Genomic DNA, 11,657 nt, shown 5'->3' with positions numbered 1-11,657 from the left:
AACTACCCTCCATTAAATACAAACGAATTATATGAAAAGCATGAATACTTAGTGCATTTAACATTTTTAGATTAAAGTACAAATAATTAAAAATTAATCTTTCTCTGTATTATAGCAGACAGTGTGAATTCTGTTGCTGTTCCTGTTGCAGAATCATAAACACTTAAAAGACCCATATCCAAATCCTACGAAACTTTTAAAAACGACAGCCGTCAAAGAAAGAAACGTCACTGTCACAATTATTTACTTTCTGAATGTGATACACGGAGATGTAAAATAAACTAGATTTTGCGATTTCTATTAGAAAATTATTTTTTAAACTCTATCATTAAATGTTATATTTAAGTTATGAATAAGAATACATAATGATAAACTATGACGTTAAATTCCTAACATGCGATGACACTGTGCACATAAAAAACAACGACTTTAAAAGTTTCAAGTAAGTTTCCAAAAACTTATTATCGAACAGTAAATAAATATTTTTAGATTATAATAAAAACTTTTGATGAATTAAAATACACTATCTATATTTAAAGCATTTATGTCCTACTTTTAGTCAGAGAAGAAAAATATTATCTAGTCTAATATTTTAATTTACACAATTAAAGAATGTTTACGTTACTCTCGAATAAAAATTAACCTACTTGCTTACAGATATGAAACTAAGAAAAGAGTAGATGAGACGATTTATGATTCTGGTAAACGCAGTTATTGTGAAAAACGGGGCAGTGTCTGGCGGGCCGCGCACCCTCGCCAGGTGCGCCAGTTGGAGTCCAAGCTTAGAGACAGGAGTATCATCACTTGTGAATGGACCACCGACTCGCTGATCACCTTGGTATTCTCCTCAGGAGTGATAGCCTACCTAACTGTTAAACAAAACACTCTAGATGTCTCTCAAATACTTTTCGACAGATATTTTGTGGGGAAACTCTCCGGACAGTCTATCACAAATGGTATGTTTAATATATTTATTTAAATAACATAGTATTGGCTTAATTATCGTACAATGTTAGCCTGTATAAAATTACATAGTGATTTATACCAAGTGCAAGTGCACCCCATAAATAATGCCTTTAAAATAAAGACAAAAGAAATAAACTTGATATATTTAGAACTTAGACTCAATAATTTATTTATTTAACCAAAGGCAACACTGACTAAAGTAAATTAAAGATTCTTTACCTTTTTTTATTAATTTAATTTTTCTATGTTGTATTACAGTGGCACTATCAAAATCACACATACTGGTGACACACAATGACCGCACAGCAATTCTAGTGACATTTGGCAAGAAGAATATCAGTCTCCCATGTCGAATCACTGACAGGGATCCACATATTCAGGTTAGTTCCTTTTATATGATAATATGACATCAAAGAGCCATCAGACCACCACAGATAAGGCCCCGTAAGGCTGTTGCCTGATCCAGTGTTGCGAACTACCTAGTGGATTTAATGGAGCTTCAACTCGAAAAGCAGAAGTAGGAATGGGTTGCTTTTTAATCAGTAAGAGTCTAGCACTCGCTGTTACCTCGCCCAAGGAGAAGACATTGGATTATTTTCACCCTACAAACAAAAACCCTCTGTGAAGTTGTAACTAACTACTAAATCAACAACTTTCAAAAACTTTTAACTATTCCAGGAACATTATTCTAAATAATAATTCTTATTTTTCAGAACATAGAGCTAGGTGGTAGTAGTCGCAGGACAGAGAGGCACATATCTAGCAATGAGAGTGCCAACGGAGCGCGGGTGCTCGTATGGAGCGTCACTGTCGCGGAGCCGGCGCCCTGGAGCCCTGTCCTCGAGGACCATGCTAACCTACACCTGTATACCATTAATGGGTAATTATTGTTTAAATATTACCTATAGATACACTTGTACCTCTGATGTAGCCAATGTAAATTACTATCAGGTGATATATCTATATGCTGTACTTTAAGTATGAGTTTGAGAACGAGAGTGCATTCGGCGCTTTGATTGGTTGGTTCATTTGAGCCGGCCAATCAGAGTGCAAACACACTCTCGTTTCGATTTCTTTAAACGTAAAGCAAACTCGTACTAAGGGTACTGGTCTGCTCTCTATCACATAACTAATTAACTTTTTTACTCTGTTTGCTTGCATTACTTGCATTAACATGTTAAGAGAACAGAAAATGGCACAGTTGCTTCCAACTGCATTATCTTCCTACAAAAAAACGACAAATAATAGAAACATCAGCTACCAATAAAGGTTTAAACAATAATAAAGGTTGTATTATTTAATAATTTAACATAATATCTTGCATATTACAGGCATAACATCAGTCTAACAGCATATCACCAATTGGAGAATGAAACATTGTCTGCTGAGCTATCCAACAAGGGGGAGAATATTGTTCATATTGTAGAACAAGTTGCATCTCATAAGGTAATCAAACATATTCCATCTCACGTAATGAATTCATTTCCACCATTTTTTAAAATTAATATACAGTAAGTCTGGTTCTTGCTTTCTATTCTACTAAAAAGTACAACTTACTGCATATATCTAAACTTTTATGCATGCAACTGTACAAACAGATGCATATCAGCACCAAACTGTTTGAAATCATAAGGTTTCACAAGATTTAGAAAGTTTAGTCAATATAATAAATAACTCAGTAAGTGCTTATTTAACTACATATTTAAGTTGTTTTTAAGAGGTCGCCCAATACCTAGGTCAGTATCTAATATGTATACTTATATACTTGTTTGTCTAATGCACATAATACAAATACTTTTCAGAATGGTGTCAACTTAGACTGGCTTCGATACGAAGTGAATCCCGAAGACCGTGCGACCAAATTGTCGAGTGCCCGCGACAGTGCGACACACGTGTCATTGTCCACAGCTGTGAGGGTCGTACGCCGCTCTCCCTGCGACACGCGACTATTGATCGCTTGCATCGACGGCTCACTACATGTCGTGCATTGTGTAGCTGGCCTTACGCATACTACAAGAGCTGGTTTTGTAAGTTGATTCTTAGTACTATTTTAACAATTACTTGTCAATTAAAAATATTGCATAGGTAGTATAAAATCTTCCTAACTAATATTAATAAGTTTGTTTGTCTTTATGAAGATGAGGGTTGAAAATAACGTGTTATCTTCAACCTTCATCTTTAATATTTTTGTTTAATTTAAGCACTTGATGATCTTTGATCCATCATCGCTATGATGATATATAAATAATTATCATATTTTCATTGTTATCATCAGATAGCGACAGAAATCAGATGGGCAGACGAGCTGATCATAGCGGCAGAAGAAGGCGGCAGACTGCAGTGCTTCGACCGAGCACTCTCTCTACTACACCACCACTCTAAGTGCTTAGATCTTACTTCATACTTTCGGTAAGTGAACCCAATCTGTTCAAGTTCTTTTAGATTTTGAACCTTAATGTTGTGCAATAAAGATGATGATATACAGAATCTGTTAAACTTTTTAAATATATTTTGAACCTTTCACATTAAAATTCACAATATGAATTTAGAAAATATTTATTTAGCATTGGGCCATGCACAAACATTAAAAAACTGCAAATAGAGCTTACTTTAGAATCCTAACAGTGTTATGAAGGTAGAATAGTTTGCTTCTAATTATAGAGGCTCTCTCGTTTAGCGCGCCAGAAGAGTGTTAGATAATAAATATCGATTTTAAACAGTTCTTTTTTTATACCAGGGAATCTCGACGAATGCAAGTTGCTAGCCTCAAGAACTGCAATATATGGAGGTCCCATACTGCTGGCCAATTTTTCTGGCAGCCGATTACTTATTCCTACACATTACAGCATCCGAAAGCTTCTGACGTTATAGCTTTGAGCGATATTTTACAAACTATAAGATTTTCCATATAAGAAATTAACATTTACTATTAACTTCTAAAGTTCTAAGCAAGCTACCACAAACTCTTTCGGAGCGCTGATAGTTGCACAAAAGGAGCAATTAACGCTACTATTAGCTATTACGCTATTAGCTCTTAAATTCATTCTGTAACTCCACTACATCGCCACTGTGGAACCTAAGGCTAAATTAAGTAACTTGTTTTTCCAGGCATGGATCCGCAACAAGCGTCCATAATAGGCGGTGTCGTAGCTCCGCGCCATGGACTCCTAGCGTGATAGCACTTACTTGATGACCTTAGGATGCTGTTTAGCTCCTTTATATATCTGTTATAACTCTTATATTAGCGCTTAATGTTAGTTAGGATGTTTCCGATCCTTGCAGACTTTTTTGAGCCTCCATCACGTTTATGCATCTAATTTTTAAAGCACTCTTGTTCAAAGAACACTTAGCTAGCCTTGAGATCCATTCGAAATATCGATTTTAAACAGTTCTTTATTTACCAGGGAATCTCGACGAATGCAGTTGCTAGCCTCAAGAACTGCGAAGGGCGGCCCCATACTGCTGGCCAATTTTTCTGGCGGCCCACTCACTCTTTTACACATTACGCATCCGAAACTGCTAACGGTAAGTCACGATTTTTATTGTAAACATTTTTTTTTAAAGAGAACCTTTATAATAACATTTAGTATATAAGTGTATTCTTTGTACATATTACGATATTAAATAGACTCAGTGTTTCGATTCCATTGCCCAGCATGTAACGTCTTTCAATGTCTCGTCTTTCTTAAAATCTAATAATAGTAATTGTAAAACTTCTTGGACTTAGTTATCGATACCTTAATTGGCAAACCAGCTAACTCCTTATGAGCAATTTTTTCAGGGGACACTTAAAACTCTGTCATACTAAGTGTTCCATGTCATATTAACAAAAAAAAATTTACGAAATGTGTAGTTGGCTGGTTTGCCAATTAGGGTATCGTTATGCAACAGTCTAAATTAAGTTATTTGTTTCGCTGGCAGGCATGGATCCGCAACAAGCGTCCATCGCAGGCGGTGTCGTTGCTCCGCGCCATGGACTGGGAGCGTGAGGGCACCGACTGTCTGTGGGCCGTCAACGTGCTCGTCTGTGCTGCTTTGAGGAACAAGACTGGTTCGTATACCATACTCTATTAGGAATTTTACATTTTCATCATTCTTGGCATGATTAGTCTTTGAAGGCCTTTACTCACACGTAGAAGATATAAAATTTTACTTTTTCTGGACTTTAAAAGTGAACGATAAATGAAATCACTATGAATAGTGATTTCTGTGTTCCTTCTTGGAGTAGTCAGATTGAAGGTTTTTACAAAAATAAATAATTATCATTTTTGGATAAAGTGAGCGGTGGGCAAAACTCACAACTGAGTGGAGCCCACTCCAAATCAACAGACGTCGCGGCAGGCACACGAGAAAATGGTGGGATAGAGAGGCGCTCCTGCTCTGCAATGGGGCGATCACGGCTAAACATAATAAATAAAACAAAATTATCATATGTGCAGAGGCAGGAAGTAGCGAGGCAGTAGCCCAGGGTGCACTGGGCGCGTTCCTGTCTCCGGCCGCCCCGCACCCGGCCGCCGCCGCGCCGTACCATCCGCCAGTACACGACCTCGCCAGGAAGTTCTTCCATCATCTACTGCGGTACTTATTATCATATGAAAAATAAATGAATAGATGTTTGAATTAAAAAAACTGTCTTCCAAAAACTAAAAACCAAAAAATCACTATCATTGCATTACCTGTGTCCACTGCTAGTTTAGAAGTTGATGCCACAAGTACTAAACAAAATTATATTAAAACCTAAGCAGATACAAATTATTATACATCTCAAGGATGCTCAACTACTTTCAAGCCATACAGGAACTCTTAACAATTTTCGAGCATCTTCGAAATAATTTCGCAGTTATCATTATAGAAACTTTATGCCTTTACAGTCGCGGTCGTATAGAGAAGGCGCTAAGCTTAGCAGTGGACCTGTCGTGCTGGGACCTGTTCTGCGACGCTCGCTGGGCCGCCAGTCGCCGCGCGCTGCCTGCGCTCGCCACTGAGGCTGCTTCACTCGCACTGCATTATGCTGACTTAGATCACGGTTAGTTCACTCTAACTAAATGTAGTACCTACAAATTAATATTTGTGTCGCGGTTAATGTCATTTGATAATCTTTTACAGATATTAAAACATTTAGAAAGATCTTTATCTGATTTGAGCTAAAATGATTCTTATTTGTTCTCCATTTTCATTCGTACTGACTACTAATAAACATTGCTACTAATTGCAGGGTCAGAATGTTCAGAATCGTGTTCAAGCTGCAGTTCTCACTCTTACACCGGATCTGAAGAAGAACCGAGTGTGACGTCAGAGCTTGTCAAAACAAAACCACCGCCATTACCTCGCGTCTCAATACCAAACCATCCCACACTCATGCAGGTGCCGATCACACATACAGAGACCATGTCCACCAACAGCATACGACCAAACCTCCATCAGTATTTAGAAAGAGACAACACTATATGGACTACAGACGTACGCGACGATACATACACGAGAACTCAATACGATGACTATACAAAACCTATACGGAACTCACAAAACGTTCGATGGCATAGTATGGACGTACTATCAAACTATAATGGTGCTAAACACAAACTATTGACTATAAACGAGGCTCCCGTCAAACCAACACATACAGTCTTGGACATACTCCCTCGGCAACATGACGACAGATTATCAACCACCCACTATAAACACTTATACCAAACAGAACTAAGAGAGGAAACTCCGAACACCTTGTATCGTTACCAAAATAATAATAATTACCATCCCAGTACGAGCTTGAAAGAAAGAACGTACAGAATCGATACTGACTCGGAGAAACAAGGAAATCGCACCGGGGAAAGGAATAAAGTTAAATTCTCAGATACTGTTACCATTGCTGTAGTTTCGGTAAGTACTTAAAAACTAATAGCAACTAATTAACTACTAGTCAAGTCATCAATTGACAGAATTAAACGAAAACAATCAATTAAAATGCTATCAGTATTTTAATATATATCGCATCATTAATTTTGACTAAGGAAACGACTTAAACCTACTCTACGGGCCTTGTGTCACATACCGAATATTTTCTTGCAGGAACCGCGCGTATCTCCGGAGCCAGCCCGCGAGTTAGCGGCCAGTCTTCCTCTTTGTCCCCCACACAAGTACCTATCCGCCTTCACCCCGCAGCACGCCGCGCCCCCAGCGCTGGCGCCTGCGCCCCCTACGCCCGCGCCCGCCCCCGCCGGTACTACGCTCGACTACGTTGAAGTGTGATGCACGCACGCATGCCATCATATCACACACACCGCACCTCACTTCACACCCGATGCACGATCAAACCATCAATGCAACTTCATTTATATGTTTAGTTTGTTAGTCTCGCTTATAGTCATAGATCTGCTTCTTGTATTTTTTGTACTAATTGTGCCATTTCAATACCGTGTTATGACTATGCATTGAATGAATTTGGTTATTTATTGTAGAAACTACCTACTGCATGCACATTGCACATTGTGTTTTCACCATCAAAGCATGTCACTGTGCACACTGGCAATCACTTGTGCATTAAAAACAAATTGATGAATTAATATTTATTTGTATAAAAATCCTGTTTTCAGAAAACGCAACACAAAAGCCGCCGAAAATCAAAGTTGTACATTTCGGCATGGTATAGAGAGACTGCAATACATTCCATTTTATAGCGACATAGTGCAATGTATAGTGATATAAGAATCCGTCCAGATTTAGCTGTAAGTTATCTAAGTTGTGTATATATAAAAACATTTGTTTATTGTTTAAAGGCTGATTCAGTACACTGAATTCATAGCAGGAAATGTCCCTCCCTCTTTATATAATCAGGTCCTAAGCCTAAGAAATTACTTTCTTAGCGGTGGCTCATGTGGTAAGGAAGATGGAACATGGGTAAAGAACTAAGAACAAATCAACACTTACCGCATTTCACTATTTTAAACATGGATGAAATCGCGAGCCTATACAGTAAGTCTAACTTACATTAATGGTTGTGATTTGCCCTTTAATCTACGATCAAATTTTAAAATAGAAATTAAATAATCGTTGATGCATTTATTATATTATTTACTAATAAATAAAAATTATACAATTTTATATTGAATATCTTGTTTTATTTATCCAGCTGCTGGCTAATAAATATAACAGATTCCTCATAAGTCTCCTTAGATTTTGAGCTTGAATCCTACCTACCTACCTACCTTTACTCGCATCAGCAAGTTTTTTTGATGAGACATCAGCGATTTTAAGTGTAGAAATCTACACCTGGAAAGGGTCTATAGGCCCATTTACGCAATCTCTAAACATATTTTTTGAGATTTCGTAAATTGGATTGCTTTAGTTAGTGAGTCCTGCAATATCTATCTCAGAATCATGAGCTCCTAGCTAAAAAATAACGAATTTGTTGTTGCCCCTCTTAGCGTTATGCCCCATAAAGCTTACATTTTCTTTAATCAAGGAATAGGATGGATGTGAACCTAGCCTAGAAAGTTTCCAGTGGTTAATTAACGAAATTTAAATTTAGATTTCGTGGACAGAACAATTTCCTAATTCAGTTTAGAGTTGAAAATCTCTTGCAAAATATCTATTCTCAATATAAAAATATAAACTAAGGTAAATTTCTCTTAAAAGTTAATTTTATTTGAATCATCATTATCCTTTCCCATATCAAAGGTGGCCTATGCTCAGTAGTGAGCATTTATAGGCTGATGCTAATGCTAAATAAAACAAATATTTTGCTGTTACATTTTTATTAATTTTGTCATCTTAATTAAATGAATAGCAAAATGTAAGATGGTAAATTGGTAATGCTATGCAATTGAAAGAAATAAAATAATTTAATCCTTCAGCTTCTTCTTGGGGCGCAGGTTGTTGGTGTGTCCACACTTGGTCTTGCGGCAGTTGGTAGCACGGGGGTGAAGGCGAGCATAGCACTTGCGGCAAATCATTTTGTCACAGTTGTACTTCATGGCCAGAATACGGAGGGAAGGCTCAATGGTACCTGAAAACAATTGGTTTTATTATAATTTTGCACATTATTTTACTGTTGTGCCAGCTATCATTCGATTTTAAATGCTGACATGAAGCTGGTCTCAAATTAACATTAATATGCCATTAAAACAACCCACTGACCAATATTTCTTTATCACACTCAACACTTTTATGTTTTAAACCTAAAAATCATAGACAAAGTTGAAGTCTTACCTCCTCTCAACCTGAGCACCAAGTGGAGGGTGGATTCCTTTGGATGTTGTAATCAGAGAGAGTACGGCCATCTTCCAACTGTTTACCAGCGAAGATAAGACGTTGCTGGTCTGGTGGGATTCCCTCTTTGTCCTGGATCTTTGCCTTCACATTTTCGATGGTGTCTGAGGCTTCCACCTCGAGGGTGATGGTTTTACCCGTGAGGGTTTTTACGAAGATCTGCATTGTAGAGCTGGAAATAAGTTATTTGGTTACTACAACATCTATTGGATTTTTTATGGCAGGTGGCCTAAACTTTTATAAAACAAATGCCAAGCGACGTCTATACATGACACGCCACGCGGATATTTAAATTACGAACATCAGCTCAAGGAAACACTGTATTTTATGAAGAAATTATAGTTATATCACAGTATTCAATTATACAGATGGTTTTGTATGAAAATATCACTAATTTTACGTTTTTTAAAGTTATTTCACAAGCTCACCTTTTCCTAAAAACGTGCTCAAAGTAAAAGAAATGTCAAACTTGAAAAGTAATATGGCGGAATTTGTCGTTCAGAATTGGTATCATAAACTATAATTTGTAAGATATCGAATATATATTTCTCTAACTGTAATTAAAATATTTACTGAAAATACATATTTCTAAATGACAATTTATTGAAACAACGTATAAAATATCAAACCATTCTTTGATATGTAATTAAATTTCATTTTCATAATAGATTGATATATTTTAAGTGTTCTGATTTCTGAACGCATTACCGGGGTCACGTTCAGAATATACAGCTCACAACCTTAATCATTTATGGTCAATTTACACATAATAGTTATTCTATTATTTCATGAGTGAAATAAAATATCTTAAGTACTCCCCAATTTATAATACTTCCAAAAATAGTATTAAAATACATACAGTCAGCTATTTTCTTCAAATTATTTTTATCCAATAACAATGTTGACAGTTATGTGTTGCCATCACGTTTTTCTATAGCCATATTTCTAAACGAACCTGATAAGTACTTGTTTCGTAATCGCTCGATTTTCAGGCACTTTGCAGGTCTAAAGTAGATTTTCCTTCGAACAAAATGTATCATCAACTTAGCCGAGTTACTGGCAGGCTGGTGGCTTCAACCCACCTGCAAAGCCCACTGTTCCCCGTGGTAAGTTTCTACTACAAAAACTTGATTTATATGAGGTTTATCTTTGGGTGACTTACATAGATAACTTTTCTTCTCTAGGCACCCGTTGCTTTGCAACGAGTGGAGCCCCCGACTATCCAGTACAACACTTCGCACATGTCAACTGTTGCTGAGACGTGCCCAGCTCCTGGCAAGACTAAGTTGATCCCCGGCACCAACACTCCTTACGCTCGTATGTCTGAGAAGATCATCCAGCGACAGAAACAATTCCAGGTTATAACTTCTAATCAGTTTCTAATATATAATTTATTGCGTAGAAAAAATATACTAAAATCTCTTATTCTAATCACAATAACAGCTTTACAGCTGATGTGATCTGAATGTTCATACTTCATAACATTATTGACATTTTATATTTAAGAATATTTTAAATAAGAACTAACTCATATTAACTGATACTGATGTATTAACTTGTATACCTAGTAATCTTACATGGCAAATTATTATCTATTATTCTAGTAGACAATAGTATTTGATACTACATTGTGTCTTAAGGAAAATAATGCATTGTGTTTGTATATAGTTAACAAGTGGTCATGATAACAAACTTGTATGTTAGTCCTTTTATGAACATATTCACTCACAAGTCTTTACTCATATTATCTTCAAAAGAATTCAGTTGGCTTACCTTTCCGACTTTCAATTAACTAATGGAAAAAAGAAGCAAGTTATTTTCAATAGTATAGTTACTTCAGATAGGTCTGCTTATATCTGTGTTAAATATTGTTTATGTTATTCATTTGTTTACATTTTTTATTCAATGTGGCCATGTTCACTAACAAAATGAAGTTTTATTCTAATAGGCATGATAAAAAATTTGTTACCTAACTGTCAATTGATAACTATTTAAAATTTCTTTCAAATATAGCAATTATACTGCCCATAACAGATAAAACTTATTCTGAATATAAATATTTGTTTGCTAAGAAGTATTTGTATAACATTTCAGAAAGAGGATGATGTCCCCGTGTTCCTGAAGGGAGGTCCCGCTGATGGTATCCTGTACCGTTTGACCATGGCTCTCTGCATCGTTGGGCTCCTCGGTGTCGGCCACACCATCTACACCCACGCTGTACCCAAGAAGTAAATACATGAATAAATCAATTACTAAATTATGTATTAGCTGCCTGTGTTATAAGTGTCTCAGCACTGTGATTAGAAATATATAATCTATAAAACTATATCTTTCTTTTTCTTTCTCTGTGGTGATGGAAAACCTCATATACCTTGCTCAAATCAGTCCTTTGGAACTCTAAATCCAAATTGAATATAATAAAA

At 36.5% G+C, this 11,657-nt stretch overlaps 3 protein-coding genes across 5 annotated transcripts in view; 2 read left to right on the top strand and 1 right to left on the bottom strand.

The window, feature by feature from the left end:
- The first annotated feature begins 245 nt into the window (after positions 1-245).
- Positions 246-11,657, top strand: part of LOC118265458 (WD repeat-containing and planar cell polarity effector protein fritz) — an 18,316-nt gene continuing 6,904 nt past the window's right edge. Inside the window, exons 1-15 of one of the 3 annotated variants that reach the window (XM_050706042.1) lie at positions 246-442; positions 658-956; positions 1,225-1,346; positions 1,680-1,846; positions 2,298-2,412; positions 2,769-2,993; positions 3,242-3,375; positions 3,704-3,722; positions 4,390-4,491; positions 4,888-5,017; positions 5,406-5,544; positions 5,838-5,992; positions 6,182-6,846; positions 7,036-7,186; positions 7,560-8,074. In XM_050706042.1, the coding sequence (XP_050561999.1) occupies positions 366-442; positions 658-956; positions 1,225-1,346; positions 1,680-1,846; positions 2,298-2,412; positions 2,769-2,993; positions 3,242-3,375; positions 3,704-3,722; positions 4,390-4,491; positions 4,888-5,017; positions 5,406-5,544; positions 5,838-5,992; positions 6,182-6,846; positions 7,036-7,186; positions 7,560-7,615 (2,556 nt within the window). In that variant the 5' untranslated portion in view covers positions 246-365 and the 3' untranslated portion in view covers positions 7,616-8,074. Of the gene's footprint in view, positions 443-657; positions 957-1,224; positions 1,347-1,679; positions 1,847-2,297; positions 2,413-2,768; positions 2,994-3,241; positions 3,376-3,703; positions 3,723-4,370; positions 4,492-4,887; positions 5,018-5,405; positions 5,545-5,837; positions 5,993-6,181; positions 6,847-7,035; positions 7,187-7,559; positions 8,075-11,657 lie in introns of those variants that run through there. The other 2 variants (XM_050706043.1, XM_050706041.1) reach the window with 2 other exon arrangements.
- Positions 8,704-11,657, bottom strand: part of LOC118265614 (polyubiquitin) — an 11,841-nt gene continuing 8,887 nt past the window's right edge. The window contains 3 exon segments of the mRNA XM_050706063.1: positions 8,704-8,971; positions 9,175-9,216; positions 9,219-9,406. Coding sequence (XP_050562020.1) covers positions 8,808-8,971; positions 9,175-9,216; positions 9,219-9,406 — 394 coding nt within the window. The 3' untranslated portion in view covers positions 8,704-8,807.
- LOC126912696 (cytochrome c oxidase subunit 7A2, mitochondrial-like) lies at positions 10,172-11,560 on the top strand. The gene is made up of 3 exons (XM_050706061.1): positions 10,172-10,340; positions 10,419-10,592; positions 11,329-11,560. Exons 1-3 carry the CDS (start codon positions 10,266-10,268, stop codon positions 11,464-11,466), a joined length of 387 nt encoding a protein of 128 aa, XP_050562018.1. The 5' UTR covers positions 10,172-10,265; the 3' UTR covers positions 11,467-11,560.

This window comes from Spodoptera frugiperda, chromosome 28, assembly GCF_023101765.2.
Source record: "Spodoptera frugiperda isolate SF20-4 chromosome 28, AGI-APGP_CSIRO_Sfru_2.0, whole genome shotgun sequence".
NCBI classification, from domain to species: Eukaryota; Metazoa; Arthropoda; class Insecta; order Lepidoptera; family Noctuidae; genus Spodoptera; species Spodoptera frugiperda.
The sequence above is the reverse complement of the archived record's forward strand: the minus strand, read 5'-3'. Positions and strand labels throughout refer to the sequence as shown.

What these genes read in the sequence shown, in the direction of transcription:
- LOC126912696 (XM_050706061.1), top strand. Translation starts at nt 10,266, where the DNA reads ATGTATCATCAACTTAGCCGAGTTACTGGCAGGCTGGTGGCTTCAACC. An exon ending in AAAGCCCACTGTTCCCCGTG is followed by an intron (nt 10,341 to 10,418) that starts GTAAGTTTCTAC and finishes TTTCTTCTCTAG; the next exon opens with GCACCCGTTGCTTTGCAACG. An exon ending in AGCGACAGAAACAATTCCAG is followed by an intron (nt 10,593 to 11,328) that starts GTTATAACTTCT and finishes ATAACATTTCAG; the next exon opens with AAAGAGGATGATGTCCCCGT.